This window comes from Scomber japonicus, chromosome 7 (genome assembly GCF_027409825.1).
Source record: "Scomber japonicus isolate fScoJap1 chromosome 7, fScoJap1.pri, whole genome shotgun sequence".
Classification (NCBI taxonomy): Eukaryota; Metazoa; Chordata; class Actinopteri; order Scombriformes; family Scombridae; genus Scomber; species Scomber japonicus.
Genome location: NC_070584.1, coordinates 18654029 through 18669702, shown reverse-complemented (window position 1 = coordinate 18669702; position 15674 = coordinate 18654029). Strand labels below are relative to the sequence as shown.

The window sequence follows — 15674 nt, the reverse complement described above, 5'->3', positions numbered from 1 at the left end:
TGCTCAGTTTGAACAGTTAGACAGTTCAAGTTTATACTGTCAAAACTACAATGTGTTTAGAAAAATGAGCATTATTAAAATATGCAGTGTCTACATCCAGTAAAAGAACAGGCCTGCTTAAAATGTGTATTTAGTCTAACAGTTATATTAAACTGAAATTATAACAGCATTTATAATATTATCAAGAATTAGGCTAGGCATATATGATAATCCTGCAGTCCCCATCCCTTTGTTAAAAAAATAACAAATCACCCACTGGGTTTAAGATTAAGAAAAAACCTACGATTTCCGACTGGTCCCTGAAGGCAACATTTCATCTATCAAGGCAGTTCTGGATATTCCCATATGACTTGAACGCAGCATAAAACGACAGCAGGCAGAGGTGAAAAGTCTGGATCATGTTTTCATTCCAGCGGAGGCACACTTGAACGACAAAAGGACATTGTAAATAAGGATCAATAGAGCAGATAGCAGAGCACGTCGAGGTTCTGTTCACGAAGAGACGATATTGATGTTGTTGTTAGCCAACCAGCTAGCACAAGTTGAAATTTGTTAACGCTAGCTAACGGAGGACCCTGTTAGCTAACCGCCACCATCATCGCTCCTAGCCAGCCAGCTGTGCATCGCCCTGTCTTCCTACGATGGGAAACGCAGCAACTGCCAAGAAAGGCAATGAGCAAGAAAGCGGTGAGCACTGTCCAGCTACCCTGTTAGCCATCAAATGTTATTGTGCAGCGTGAGGTTGCTTATCCTGAAGTCAAGTGAAGAGCAGCCTTTAGCAGTGGTTGTCCAGTGTTAGCAGGACAGTACAGGGATATAAGCTAGAGAGAAGAACCATCTTTGGTAGGGCAGTTTATACGATGTGCTAGCTCCCTCGTAATCATTTATGTCTGTTTATCCTTAACTCGGAAGCACCACAGAGGATGCAGCCAGCTAATTATTGTATGTGGCATTTGAGCAAATGGCAGGGTTTATTTCCCACAGCAGTGAATTCAAATGAAGACCGTTTTAATAAAGCTTATACAATTGCCTCTCATTGTAACATTAACTAAAGTTATCAAGGCACCTTGTTTGATTTCTTAAGAGCTAATATCAGCTGCCTGTAGACAGATAACATCAGCAAATGTTGGCTTCTACTATAGCTGCAGTGCAAGGCCTGCTCACAGCTAACAACAGGTACCTGATAACGACTAAAAAGCCAAGTTGACCTGAAGGCTAATTGATGTGGCTAAACCAGGCTAATGACTGTTATACTGCAAGTGTTTCTGGTCTCTGGTGTTGCTTTGTTTTCCAAACAAGGACTGCAAAATGGCTCTCAACAGTTTCCATCCAACCTGGTTAACACTGATGTGTCAAGTCAGCTGTCAACAAGTTTACTGTAAAGCAAAATGTTATGCCTTGATCACTGCTTTCTTACAGTGACATTATCCCACTGTGTTGATGCTGTAACATAAAGAGAAAGGTAGCCCCCTTCCATGTTAGATTGCACCTGTTGAGAAGCAATACAAAGTGCTCAATCAATCACTTACAACCAGTAGCCAGAGGACACTCAGTTGTGTTTAGTGTGTATTTGGCCGTAATGACCCAGCTAATCCACTAAACCGTACCATGCCTAGTGGTCTGTCTGGAGAGCACTGATCTTGACCTGCTTTCTGATTGGCAGTCATCCACACAGTCTCACGGTCTCACGGTCTTGTGACTCAAGCCACCTGTAGTTTCTACAGGGAGGACCTGAGTGTTGTGTACAATTACACCGTGATGCAAACAGCAAGCTGCTTAGAAACATGTTCCAGGTCTCATTTAGATTTTTGTTTTTATCTTTGATGCAGTTAGTGGCCCAAACTGAGTGTAACTACAAATACCAGCATCCCATAAAATAACAAGAATGCAGTAGGAGGGTCAGTTTGTATGAGTGACATTAGACATAGGAGAAAGCTGTTTGAGGAACTGCATTGTTGCTTTTTTACCACCAGAGAGCATGATAACCTGGACATAATTTGCCTCTATGTTAGTCAGTGGGTGTAAGAGACCTACAGTTAGTTTCCTTATCAGCACTCTGAATGCACCATAGCTGTGCAATGTTTTTGGCAAAACATTCAGAGGCTGACCTTTTTAGTTTGCTATTCATAATTTGTGTACGTCTAGTCAAAACAAAATCACCATTTGCATGCACGACCTATAATTGCTTTCAAGTGACATGGCACAGAAAAAGTCAACATACAGTTGGTCACTGAAACTGAAGTAGAGTACTTGAACAGGAAGCTTAACTTTATGTGGTTAGCCAAGCATTGCAGTGTGCTCGGCTGCATACAGGAAGCTAGTCTCACTTGTTGGTCTGTAGTCTGAAAACGGTGACTTTGCTTGCAAGCCGTTTCTCTCAAACATCAGGAAATTTGTCTTAAAATGGCCCAGGGAAAGGATCAATCCTTAGCCAGCCGTCTTTTTCACATATGTCGTAAGAGTAGCCAGGAGCACAAAGGACAAGAGAGTGAGGTGCCTCATATCTCTGAGTTCACCATCTTGTGGGATAAGTTGAGTAAGTGCAGTGCTACTTTTCCATGTAAAATTAGTCCATCAACATCTGTAGCTCTTGTTTTCAGGACAATTGATTAACATTAAGTTTATTCAGAAGTAGTATGCTACTCTATTATTATTATTTCAGTAAGTTTGAAAAGCCTTTAAGTTTGATTATGTAGTTTTTTGCATGTACATAAACAACAAGCAGCAGCCTGGTTTCACAAACTTTTTTATTATTTAGAGTTTCTTCTTACTTTGTGTTTGGATTCAACAGAGACATCAGTAAAAGCAGCTTAGGTGTAACACTTTGTAGTCCAGGCCATTTGTGGAGCTTCAGTTGCTTTCTTCATCTTAATATCTATGTCCTGTCATTTTTCTGTGCACAGTGTTTTGCAAATTATGAAACGTGCTTACAATGTCTTTTCAATCATTGTTGCTTTTCCTTCCTTGTTACAAATGTTTGTAGTTTATCAATATTTTTCAGTGTGTTCTTCAATACTTTGGAAGAGTCAGACCTAAATATAGAACAGAATTGAACCCTAGTGAACAGAAATATCCACCTGTTGTAGTAAAGCATGCAAATGTTAAGAGCTAACTAAAAATGAATATGCTGTTACCAAGTCATATAACTGATTCCCCTATCTATTGTTTACAGCTATATTTTTCTGAGACATTGGGTGGAAAATAGTCTTTTCTTTTCCCCAGATGATCTTGTTTTAATGTAGTGTAATTTCTGCCAGGTGGTATAGGGATTCTTTATGTTGTCTACTTCAGTGTCATTTTGTTGTGTGTTGCATTGAATCCACTTGAATCTCTAATGTTCTTGTTTTTAAACACTTCATAAATGTTTCTTCCTCTCTTTCTCTTCTCCATCATTTCCATCCATGTGGGTGAATGTTCCTGCAAACCCTTGGTGAACTGTAGAGACTTTTGGTATGCTCATTTTTCCATGAGACATCCTAAGTCACAGAGAGAATGTTAGGCTTGAGTTATATTCTGTCTAAACATTATAGAGATTGAGGTTAATTTGGCTATGCATCATCTACCTATACAGCAGTACTTCAATGCTAGTTATGCATTTAAATCAGTGACTGCCCACCAAAGTTCTCAACACACTAGATACCTGCCGTGACTCTGTGACTTTGGACATCTCATGTCTGCTGTGACTTTCACAATGCTGTCTTTCTAATGCCTGCACTGTAGCCTCAGTTGTGTTCTGCATTTTGTCCTTACTCACTTTACTATTCTTCCTATTATTATTATTATTATTATTATTATTATTATTGCCTCTCCCCTTCCCCTTTACTCCCGCCTACACCTGAAAGGGATGCAGAATAGCTTTTTTTTTTAATTGGCTGGTTCTGTAAAGCCCACAAGAGCTCTTTGCATCACTTTATTCATTAAAATTTCCTGCTTAGGCGTGTGGTTTTGTTCAGGAGGAACCTTATCTTTTGCTGTTTTGTCAAGTATAGCCCTCCTCCCCAGTACTTGACATATGCCTGACCTTTTAAAATGCATTTATCCTGAACATGTGAACTTTGTTTATTTTTTTCTGATCGCATTAAACTGCCCTGGTTTGTTATTGCCCCCTCAACATGTCATGACAGCATTTGAGTGCCAAAATGCTAATTGTTGTTTTACAATTTCCTCTTTTTTTTTATAGTGAAAGAGTTCTTAGCTAAAGCCAAAGAAGATTTTTTAAGAAAATGGGAGTGTCCACCACAGGTAACATGATCAGTATTTCTCCATAAGTACTTTCTTTTTAAGAATTAAGACTATTATTTCCCTCAATACTCTGGGCTCAGCAGTTCTTGTATGAGGCAAAATGATTCAACGTTTTGGAAGATAGCGCCTAGCCACTTCCTTCAGTTCAAAATAGCACAGATCTTGTTGACTTGAATGCAGGCTGATTGTGTAATTGAACTGTGTGTCCTTAAGAGGCATTTACTCTTTAACATCTCAATCCAGCTACAAGTGTCAAGGAAAACATAATGATTAATTAGTAGTATATACAAGAGCTAAAAGTATAACAAACTTGCAAGTAGAATTAGAGCATTTCAATCATCAGTTTGCTTTTGCTTTCGCACTTCTCCTGACAATGTGTTTCCTCAGAGCACAACGGGCCTGGATGACTTTGACAGGTTCAAGACTCTGGGTACTGGCTCATTTGGGCGAGTTATGCTTGTTAAACATAAAGGAACAAACCAGTTCTACGCCATGAAGATCTTGGACAAACAAAAAGTAGGTGCATGGTTTTAAAGACAACAGTTGACCCTCTCACAAGAGCTAATAATGTAAATTAGGGTAGGTAAGCAAACTTCGGCACGCTTGACAAATGCGGTAAATACATGAATCTTGTGCATCTCACAAAAGGAAATGGAACACTTCCTCTCCTGTGCTTGCCTTTATGTTATCATTAAAAACCTCAGAGGCATTGCACATTTCGATCTTTTAAATACTGATGTGAAAGTCGTAGGAGGTGTCCTCAGTGCGGTGCTTGTCTATCAGTATTCTGTTCACTTGAATTTCGCACAGTTTAAATAAAGTAAACCCCTCTGACTTTCTGTTTCGGCTTCACCACTAAGACTTTCCTTTTGTTGCATATGGTTTCTTATGTGTTCACCTCATTGTATGGCCTCTCAGTTTGTATGCTCGCCTCTTATTGTTCAATCGCAGAGGTCCTAAAGAATCATAGTGTTTTTTTGCAGATTTGAACCCATTTACTAAACATCATGTACTGTATTTGTCACATTTCCGCTGACCAATGTATGCCATAGTCTTGAGGTTTTTGAATGTGTTTTTACTGCTTTCCAGGCAGGCATGAGTTCACATCTACAGCAGATATTTCACTACAGTATGCAGAAGAACTTTCAGAGACTTTAAACTTGCCTGAGATAGTTAGTTCATTGCAGTAAACATGTTGGCCAGGTATTATAATATCGTGTGGTAATGCACTTGATTGAGTTCGTGTGTGAGTGTCGGTTGTGCTGGCATGCTAGTCTGACATATCACACTTAAGAGTCACACTTAAACCACTGGTCTTTTTTAAAGCAAAGCGTTGCCAAATAAAGATGAACTTTGCCATGATGTTCGTGTGGGGTTTTTTTGGCGTTTTTTTAAATGATTGTCATCTGAGTTTTACTTTCTGACAGTATAGTAGTTTTCTAAGATCTTGCTACTTGGTTTTTCAGGTGGTGAAGTTGAAGCAGATAGAACACACACTAAATGAAAAGAGAATACTACAGGCTGTCTCCTTCCCCTTCCTCGTCAGATTGGAGTACGCTTTCAAGGTATGAGCTTGCCTCCAAAAAATCAGCCAACTAAATGTAAACAACAGAGTAACCATAACCACATTATACATTATACCATTATTTAGCTGACGGGTGGTATTTATTCTCCACCATGTGATCAGTTGTTTTGGCCCTACTTATAGTTTCTTGCTTTGTTTTAACAGGACAACTCAAACCTCTACATGGTGATGGAATATGTGCCCGGTGGAGAGATGTTCTCACACCTCAGACGCATTGGAAGGTTCAGGTGTGGAGTAGATACAATTTATTTTAAGTATTTAATTTAATTTTTGGCAGTGTTCTTTGAACCACTCAGAACTGGACAGAGGTTCAGCTGGTCTGGCAATTTTGTGGTTGAAATGGCTTGGGACAGATGTAATTTTGAGTCAGCTGTACATGATTCAGTTCAGTCATTCACTCAAAAGATACTTGTTCATATATTGCACCCATGTCTGACTGTCCATCCTCCCCTCTTTCAGTGAACACCATGCACGATTTTATGCAGCTCAGATAGTACTCACCTTTGAGTACCTCCATTCTTTAGACCTCATCTACAGAGACCTGAAGCCTGAAAATCTGCTCATAGATCAACATGGCTATATCCAGGTACACAACTGAACTATTTGCGCTCCCCTATTGGTAAGCAAGAGAGGGGTCAGAAACATTTTGCCCTCACTCATCAGTTGCTGTTAGAAAACAGCCAATAATTAAAGTGTGCAGCTACTGCATATGAGTATGAAGACGGGTAACACTGAAAAATACCAGGCAGTTCATGTCAAATTTGTTCCACATAGCCTTGATTCAAGTGTTTAGAACATGTTAAGTGTGCCCTTACTGATTTCATAATGTTGCTGTTGTTGTTTGGTCAGGTCACAGACTTTGGCTTTGCCAAAAGAGTAAAAGGCAGGACCTGGACATTGTGTGGAACTCCTGAGTACCTGGCTCCAGAAATCATCCTCAGCAAGGTGAGCCATTCATATCCAACAGAGCCCATATACGTATTATTACAGTGCAGTACAGTAACACGTGTGGACAAAAGTACTAAGACAGTAACATGTTTTTCATTGTTTTTGCTCTGTACTCCAGCACACACATTTCAAATGAGACAATAACTCAGAGGTGTGGCTGCTGACTCTCGTCTTTAAGTGTCTTCACATACATACCAGAAGAAATGTGGCCTTTTTTATGCCTCCAGTTTTATGACAACATAATGTATAGTGAAGGCAAACAATGAGCTGACAAGGAGAACAAAATACTTTTTGTAAAACACTGGATTGCCCCTGATTGGTCAAGTCAGTCACCTGACCTCAGCCCAACTGAATGTGTATTTCACTTGCTGACTGAAGACCTGACTGAAGTCAAAAAGCCTTTGAACCAAGCAGGAATTGAAGTTGACTGCAGTGTAGGCCTGGCAGATCATCACATCACCTCACTAGAGAGAAGACCAAGGGTCTGCTGATGTCTTTGAGTCATACACTCAGACTGACTGTAGAAGATAAGAAATTAAATATCAAATTTGATCATTTTATTAAAAACTTTTACCCTAAAAGTGGAGGATACAATTTCCATGCTGGTCATCTGATGTGGATCTGAAAACCACAAATTAAAGCCAAGAGTCAGCACTTTAACCTCATGGTTGTTCTATTAAAAATACAATGTACTATAGTACAGAACCAAGAAAACATAAATGTACCACTGCCATATATTTTAAGGCTTTCTGATTGTCATTGCAGGTTGTCATTCAAAGTAGTTTTCCATCAAAACTCTTTGGATCACAGCCAAACAAGTACAGCCATTTTAAATTAATTGAATTTTCTGTTTCTCTCAGGGCTACAACAAAGCTGTGGACTGGTGGGCACTTGGAGTCCTTATCTACGAGATGGCTGCTGGTTACCCTCCCTTTTTCGCTGATCAGCCAATCCAGATCTATGAAAAGATTGTGTCTGGCAAGGTAGACAGAGAACGCCACAAGTCTTAGAGTTTAAAACTTTCCACTTAAATTTCAATCACAAATGCCAACTTGATATTGTTTATACATTTTTTTTACTGCGATTTGGTTTACTGTTAATGAGCACACTATTGAAGGGTTCCATTCCTCCTTTTCCCTTCTGCAGGTACGATTTCCATCTCACTTTAGTTCTGACCTGAAGGATCTGCTGAGAAATCTTCTCCAAGTAGACCTGACAAAGAGATTTGGGAACCTGAAGAATGGTGTGAATGATATAAAAAATCACAAGTGGTTCTCCACAACAGACTGGATCGCCATCTACGAGAGAAAGGTAAGTGTAGATTTTACTGTTGAATTAAGTACCAGCATATCAATCTACCAGGTGATTGAATACCAAATATTTATTGTGTCAAAACATATTTCTGAATCCAGAACCATAGGACATGTAGTTTTTGTTACTGTCCATTATTTGGTTCCTGGTCTTTTTTATAGAAAGTTGTCATGTTAAAGAGATCTGTAAGTGCCACTATTGTGCCTCATGTTTGAGTGTTACTGATTTTATTTTCATTTAAAATTGAAGTCTCTCTAAAAGTCATTCATTACATCAATTTAGGAAATGTATGCACAGGTTTCCCTCCACTGCATGTTTCTCTGAAATATCACATAGCAGCTATGCTTTTTACATCTGGACACTTGGTTGTTTTTGTGCTCGTACTCCCTCCGCCAAATGCTTGTTTCCCTCTTAGAAAAAAGTCTTTAAGATTGCTCTCTCCGAAAGACGTGGGTTTTGTCAGTCCATTTGTAAATAATATCAGGTGATACCAATCAACCAATTGCCTAGCACGTGAGTGCTCTTACTAAATGATATAAAGTATAAAATAGTATAAACACAAATGATGAACAGCAATTGAACACATCATAATATCCCAGTTGGAATAATAACAATGAAACATACGATCTTATAACTGAGCTCCCCCCTTCCCCAAGGACCCATGGAACAGTTAATGTAGACTCATTGGATCAAACACGTGACATGTTTAAATTAAACTCTACTGCCCCATTTATACAAGTTGTTGATTGTTCCATGTAAATGATGTCAAGAAAAGTTAGAACCTGTTGTCAGATGGTCAAAATGTGCTGGAGCTTCCAATATACAGCAATCATTTCTTAGCTGCTGTTGGACCTTAAAGCACTGTACACCTCAGATATTAAGAGGGCCTGAAACTAAGAAATAAAATTAAGAATCAAAACCGGTATGGTCGCATGCACCGTCAATTTGGAGGCCACACCCTGCTAGAATTGGGCGACAGGCAGGCATTCCCATGTCATGTAGAGAAATGTGCCAGGAGGTGTTAACAAGCACAAGGTGCATGAGGCATCAATAATAACTATCAGGAGTCGGGTGAGTCCTGTACACAAAATTATAATGAATCTGCTGACGGCTGGGATTGCGAGGGCCAGATTAATATTAGCCATGCCCCAATCATGCTCCAACTCCAGAACATCCCCTCTCAATATTCTGTCTAACGTGAACATTTTGTAGGAGGCTTTAATAAAATACAGCTACAAGACATCTTCTTTTTGTGACACTCAAGCATTTGCAACAGGTGCTGCCATGATACGCCAACATTGTGTGCCTTGAGCGCTGCCCTAAGCTGTACATAAAGGAAGAAGGATGTGCATAACCTGCCTGTATCTTTTACTAAATAATTGATAACACAAAAGTGAACACTGTGAACCTTAATGGGAAATGATTTATTACCTATAAATAACATCAGCCCCTGATTTACATGCATTAATAATTGTTTTTTTTTCTCTTAGGTTGAAGCCCCCTTCTTGCCAAAGTGCAGAGGACCAGGAGACACAAGCAACTTTGACGACTATGAAGAAGAAGACATTCGTATCTCACAAACAGAAAAGTGTGCAAAAGAGTTTGCTGAGTTCTAGTGAGTGGGCAAGAGTCCCATCTGGGCTCACATGTTTTGGGATATTTGCACTCTCCTGAGGGTTAAGGTGGAGCTGGGGCTGTCAAGTGTTCAAAACAAATGCCTAGTTCCTTCATTACACACAGCTGAATGAGGTCCTTCTTGCCATGATATTGCGTGCAGTTAGCACTAACCTATACACAGGCACATTATGCAGACACCCCTTGTGCTGCAACACAAAAATACTAGACCACGTTCACATCCTCTGTCCTCTTTGTTTTTTTATTTTGTTTTTGTTTTTTCTATGTTTGCCACTTTTAAATATCCTCCCCGCTCCTGGTTTCAATTCAAGTAATTGTTTAAAAAGCAACATGAAAACTAATATTATGCCCGCTTTCAAGTGGCACAAAGAGTGATTGATTGTACTAGCTGGTATTGCACATATTGTGATTTTAAGCTTTGGGAAAATTGAAGGAATTTTTTTTTTTTTTTTTTTTTTGGCTCCCGACATTGAGTTTTAGCAGTTATCTATCGTCTGTTACATACCTGAGTGTGTTTTAGGATTCCGTTTATTATTCATTAATCATCAAACATTAACTGTTACTCATCATTCTGGTGTCCTTAAGGCCTAGAACCGTGTATTTGTGCATATAGAAATATATATGAGACATAAGATTTTCAAAAGCTTTGTGTTTGTTAAAGCATGACCAAATCTCAAGTGAAGGAAAAGAAACACTGATGACTTTTTTTAAGTTTCTTGGTTTCAGCACTCGGGCATTCAATTCTGGAGCAGATGGATTTACAGTGACAAGTGTTATGATGAAACAGAATCTTGTCAGTGCTGTATTAGTTGATCAATTGTAGCATTTGTTTTATCCATATCCGGTCACAGGGCGTTTCCTTTTACCTCAGACTAGGTTGTGGTATTAAGTGAATGGAATGAGATGATATATTTTTCAGGTACAACTCTGTCACAAGTATGTCACTCCTCACAGTAGGTCATGGTCTTTGGCACATCCAAAAATATATGAAGCGCGTTGGCATAGCATTTTTCAGGACATTGCTGAAAGCTGAAAGGTCAATTGTCATTGTGGATGCAAAACAGTGTTGATCACGTGGACATAATTTGTCCAGTCTGGCTTTTCGATTTTGTTTTTAAAATGCTTACTGCGCTTTAGCAGCGCACTTAAGACATTGTGTAACTGCCATATTTGTTTAATTTTCATATATTTTTGCATGTTTGTTACGTTTGTACAGCAGTGTCACAACAAGGTAATAGTACCCTAAAAGTGTTCCCATCTTTTTTTGTTGTTTTTTGTTTTGTTACCTTGAATTGTTTATTAGGCCTTGGACATTGATGCATTAGATAGGCAATTTTTATCTCAGTGACATATTCCTCTGCATAATCCCATGAAAACAAAACTAAACAATTAACCATGAAACGATAACAGCAAACTGAAATATCATAACCTTAAAATATTCATTCATATTGGTCACTACGTGGTTGAACCATCTACTTACTGCAGCTATAACTTGTAGTCTCTTTGCATCACTTTCCAAGCAATGTGCACACTGTGATGGAGCAATATTTGCTCATTCTTCCTCGCAAAATTGCTTAGGCTGAGTCAGGTCAGTTAGAGAACGTTAATAGACAAAAACATTGGCACACATTTTCATAGGGAATATGGTCAAGAGGTTGACTTTTGAAGAACATTTTTGTCATTGTAAACCACTCCTGTTAAGTTATTTTCACACATATTTAATACATATTCTCCCCTTGAGAGGAATATAGGTTTTTATAAGGGATTTTTCTGTACTGGGCACCATTTATTTCCCATTAATTCTAACACATTGCCTGTCCTTGCTGCTGAAATGTAGTCCCTGCCTCTGCAGACTCCTCATAGGCATGACAGGTTGACTTTGTATTTAACAGGTGTTCATACAACCTGTTTGTCAAATGTTTCAACATCTACAAGGCCAAGCTGTCTGCCTGTTGAACTTCCACATGTCAGAAAAGTCCTGACTGATCCTGCTTTTGTGAACTTTTGAGAGAAATTTGTCTTTGTCTGCTTCACACAGGGCGGTCAGTTTAAGATCATTTCTGCAGGTCGGACACTCAGGGTTATGTGGAAATCAAAGTTTTACATTTCACTCCTTGTTGTAAACAATAATGCGTTGTTGACAGTCATTTAATTTAAAGTCTCATGAGTCTTCTGAAGTTATTAATCATGATTTGACATTATTTGTGCTCAAGTCTTTGTAGATGTGGGAAAAAATGCAATTTAATCAAGTTCAACAATCTTTGACAACCAAATGTGAAAAGGTTTGGAGACTGAACGCTTTTTTAAGGTACTGATGTACTGTGTATGGATATTGGCTATGCCTGAATTTCCTTTTTTTTCCCTAGATTGAGCATATTGAGCAATGTTTCATTTCGCCCTAATTTCATTTCAAAGGCACAACAGTTTCTTATGCTATTTTTATTTATATTTGTCTAATGAAATTGCATTTCAAATGGTAGTTCTCAGTATGTATAAGGAGAAAAATGTTTTATTCACAAAAGTGTTATAAACAGTGAATATTATTATTTATTTGTATTTTATTGTTAATTTGCCCTTATTAAAATGAAAACATTTATTGAAGTAAAGACAGACATTCACCAGAGTTAATGCACATTGATGCCTCTCATGCCTATTTTAAAATGGTAGCCTTTTTAATTTCCTTTTTTTTGTTTTTCTTTATCCTTTTATTGCTTTACTAAATTACGTTTATTTGAAGGGAATTCAACATTATTTCCCCAGTTTGGTATGATAAGGTGAACAGAATGTAATTGTGGATCCATGATATGTTTTATTTGGACAAAGTCTGAAAACTACACCTGGGAATTCAGCATGTTTCAATCCAAACTGCCTGTGTGTAAATCTTCCCAGAAACTGTGTAGGAAATCCACAGCTCTTATGTGTCATTTATCCCCCCCTCCATGTGTGTAATAATGTTTGTCATATGTGATGTAAATGATGGCACTTTCCCTGAGCCTCTTCACACTCAGTGAAAATCAGTTTGAGTTCTTTGTAGTTAGTCACACATGCCAGTATGGGATCAATAATCTGAGATCTGTGTTTGTATTTAGTTTGTGGGATATTTTGCACATCATTTAGAAGGCTTACACGTTTTTTCTCACCCATATTTACTTGTGTTTGCAAGGGGGATATTCTTTGCTGTAGCAGATTTTATGTAACAAAGGATATGTCACTATAATAAATTCTTTTTATCAAAAATCAGACTTGCTTGTGTTTAATGTGATCACATTTTCCTGTATGTGTAGAAATGTTAGTCAGGTGGATCAAAAATGTAGACTACAAACGCTAGCGTTGAAAGAACTTCATTTCCCATGATCCTCTGCTGTCATGTGGGCGAAGGAAGCTAAACCGATGAAGAGAAGCTAGTTGGATTTACTTGATTAAATCTTTATTTTTATCAAGTGAATCTCGCCCTTTAGTCCCTTGTAAAATATAACTAGCTTGGACGAACTGTTGTTGTCAAGCAGGAATCCTCTAAAATAAGGTAACTATTAAATTTTGTATTAGCAAACCCAGCTAACTACCCCTGTAAGCTAAACACGAAATACGACGAGAAAGCGATTAAATATTACTCATCGCCATTTAGCGTAATGGTATTGCTGATTTTTATCTGCGAGTGTCGTTTTTGAATTTTGGCTGTGTACGTGGCAATTAAGGTAATTTCGTGATTTTGTGTAACGTTATACTGCTATTTTCTACTGCTATATTTTATTCAGCTAACAGCGTGAGTTTTTTAATGGGGGGCAGTCGTCATTTTTACACACTGCAACGCTTACTGACATAACACCAGCTTTGTTTTGCTTTTTTCTGGTGTGTTTACGCTGGTTTTGGGCTTAGTGCCTATTTCTCCCTATTTTAACAGTGATATTATATCAGTGGTATTCCGGAGTGGAAACGTCCGGTGGATGCCAGAGTGAAAGAGAAACAATGATGGTGTTTGATCTGCCGACCCACTGAGCTCCCCGAGATAAAACATCTGATGAAAATTAACTGCAACGTTACAGATTGTAAGTCTGATTTTGCCACTGATGGTTAAATGGCTGCTGTTATGTCACTTAGACACAGTCAAACTATGGTTTCTGTTTGACAGTAATCACAGTTTGAACCACGTGAAGTTGGTTGACATGGTTTTGTTTTCCTTCTGTGTCTACTCAGATCAGGAACTTGTTTGAGGCCAAAAAAAAGATCCAAATGAATGTAAATAAGTGTAATGAAAAAGATCCAGCTGTTTTAACGACAGATGTTTTGTTCACAGCTGGCATGGAAGACAAGGCAAATGGCTCTGCTGACACCAAAAGGTACTATTTCATATTAGTATAAGTATATATATAAATATTGTTTTTAGAGGTGTAAATCACAAGTTTCTTCAGGATAAGATAATATATCGATTCGATTCAGGAGGCAACAATTGATATGAGACGAAAATCACATGCAAATTTAACACACTTCATCACTTCCATTCACATCAAATCACAAAAAGCAACTAAAATATCATTTGACATTTTTATTTCTGAGCTCAACCAGACATTTAAATGAAAAACAAAAAAATGAAAATAGATCTGTTCATTATAAAGTGCCACATTTTGATATATTGAGCTTTAAAATGTTCACACACTATAGAAGAATATTTGAGTTACTATTTTTATATATTAAAGCAGGATTTTTGCCTCTCTTTGAAAAACTGTGTTGTCTGCTGTGCTGCGGAGGAAAAACAGGAATGTCAATATCAATGTGTGTCTTAAAGATGATGATCGCTGTTTTAATTTTTTCATCGATGCTATTGGCTCATTGATTGATTTAGTGTGAGTGCACATTATGATGAGACCATTCAATGTGACCCCACAGCCCAGTGGAGAACGGTCAGCTGCCAGACCCTGCCAACTGGGGCGTTACCGATGTCGTCAATTACTTCAAAGCAACAGGGTTCGAGGAGCAAGCCACGGCTTTCCAGGATCAGGTTGGAGTTCTCTTTCTGCTGAAAATTCCTGTCACGTGATGACTAGAAAATTAGGATGTCTTATCAAAAAATTCTCTCTCTGCCTGACAGGAAATCGATGGGAAATCCCTGCTCCTGATGACCCGTAACGATGTCCTGACGGGGCTGTCGATAAAGTTGGGCCCTGCACTGAAGATCTATGAGTACCATGTAAAGCCGCTGCAAACTCAACACCTGAAGAGCAACGCCTCGTAGCACCGCAGGCCGTCCTAACACCCACCTCAGTGACAATCATCATGTCAGGCAACTCCAGGTTAGCTGCTAACTCACAAAGACTCCTCTGGCCACAGTGGCACCTTAACAGGATCTATTTGAATGCTGTATGTTTTATAAGTTTATAACTGTGGACCCGAGAAAATGGGTTGCACATGGGGTCCACTCAGCTGTTTACCCTATCAGCCATTCTTATTTCTGCAGCTTGAGAAGTGTATTTTATTTTTGTGTGTGTTTTATTTAAAACAAGAAAATTTATGGATGAGGTCCTTCAGGTATGATTTTTGTGTGCGCGTACGTACATGTTCATGTTTGTGTGTGTGCGCGCGCTCAAAGTGAATTAACCTATGTTGGTTTTAAAAAAAAGTATTTGTATATAAGATTATATATAGTTGAAAACTGTGTTTGACCTGTCGTACCTGAACACTTTGATACATGCAGAACGTTTTTCTGATGCATCCTATTTTACCCTAAAACAAGTTTTTATGCTCTAAACTGCGCAGCTGAGTCCTTGAGTCGTCCTTAGCATGTAACAATGAAGCATTTTGTTTTCCCAGACAAAAGGAGCCATCTGAAAGCCTTTCTGTTCCTGCACACCTACATTATCTAGGCTCAAGGCTCTTGATATGGAAATATTTATGTGTATATATTCTTATTATGTTCCTACATGTGGTGCTTTCAGCATTGTCACAAAGACAACTGTGT

At 38.5% G+C, this 15674-nt stretch overlaps 2 protein-coding genes and 1 long non-coding RNA gene across 5 annotated transcripts; all 3 read left to right on the top strand.

Annotated features, from left to right (window-relative positions):
- Nucleotides 1–383: 383 nt before the first annotated feature.
- On the top strand, nt 384–12955 carry prkacba (protein kinase, cAMP-dependent, catalytic, beta a). 3 transcript variants are annotated; one of them, XM_053321813.1, is made up of 10 exons: nt 384–687; nt 4181–4242; nt 4630–4758; nt 5709–5807; nt 5972–6054; nt 6287–6413; nt 6677–6772; nt 7636–7758; nt 7922–8086; nt 9577–12955. In XM_053321813.1, the coding sequence occupies exons 1-10, from the start codon at nt 642–644 to the stop codon at nt 9700–9702; spliced, it is 1056 nt and encodes a 351-aa protein (XP_053177788.1). In that variant the 5' UTR covers nt 384–641; the 3' UTR covers nt 9703–12955. The 3 variants fall into 3 exon arrangements, with proteins under 3 accessions (XP_053177788.1, XP_053177787.1, XP_053177789.1); XM_053321812.1 differs by lacking the exon at nt 384–687 and adding an exon at nt 2333–2536; XM_053321814.1 differs by lacking the exon at nt 384–687 and adding an exon at nt 3322–3450.
- Nucleotides 12956–13097: 142 nt separating this feature from the next.
- On the top strand, nt 13098–14058 carry LOC128361328 (uncharacterized). The gene is made up of 3 exons (XR_008321577.1): nt 13098–13244; nt 13623–13767; nt 14016–14058. It is a non-coding gene; the product is annotated as an uncharacterized LOC128361328 (long non-coding RNA).
- Nucleotides 14059–14597: 539 nt separating this feature from the next.
- samd13 (sterile alpha motif domain containing 13) lies at nt 14598–15644 on the top strand (the record flags this gene model as incomplete). The annotated part of the gene is made up of 2 exons (XM_053321743.1): nt 14598–14717; nt 14808–15644. Coding segments are annotated over 2 exons (264 nt in total), but the record flags the coding sequence as incomplete, so codon positions are not given.
- Nucleotides 15645–15674: the final 30 nt, after the last annotated feature.

Bases quoted from the DNA above. Each gene is read 5' to 3' on its own strand.
- prkacba (XM_053321812.1), top strand. From the start codon at position 2,404: ATGGCCCAGGGAAAGGATCAATCCTTAGCCAGCCGTCTTTTTCACATA. The intron at 4,759-5,708 runs GTAGGTGCATGG...TTGGTTTTTCAG, and splicing joins AGATCTTGGACAAACAAAAA to GTGGTGAAGTTGAAGCAGAT. The intron at 8,087-9,576 runs GTAAGTGTAGAT...TTTTTCTCTTAG, and splicing joins TCGCCATCTACGAGAGAAAG to GTTGAAGCCCCCTTCTTGCC.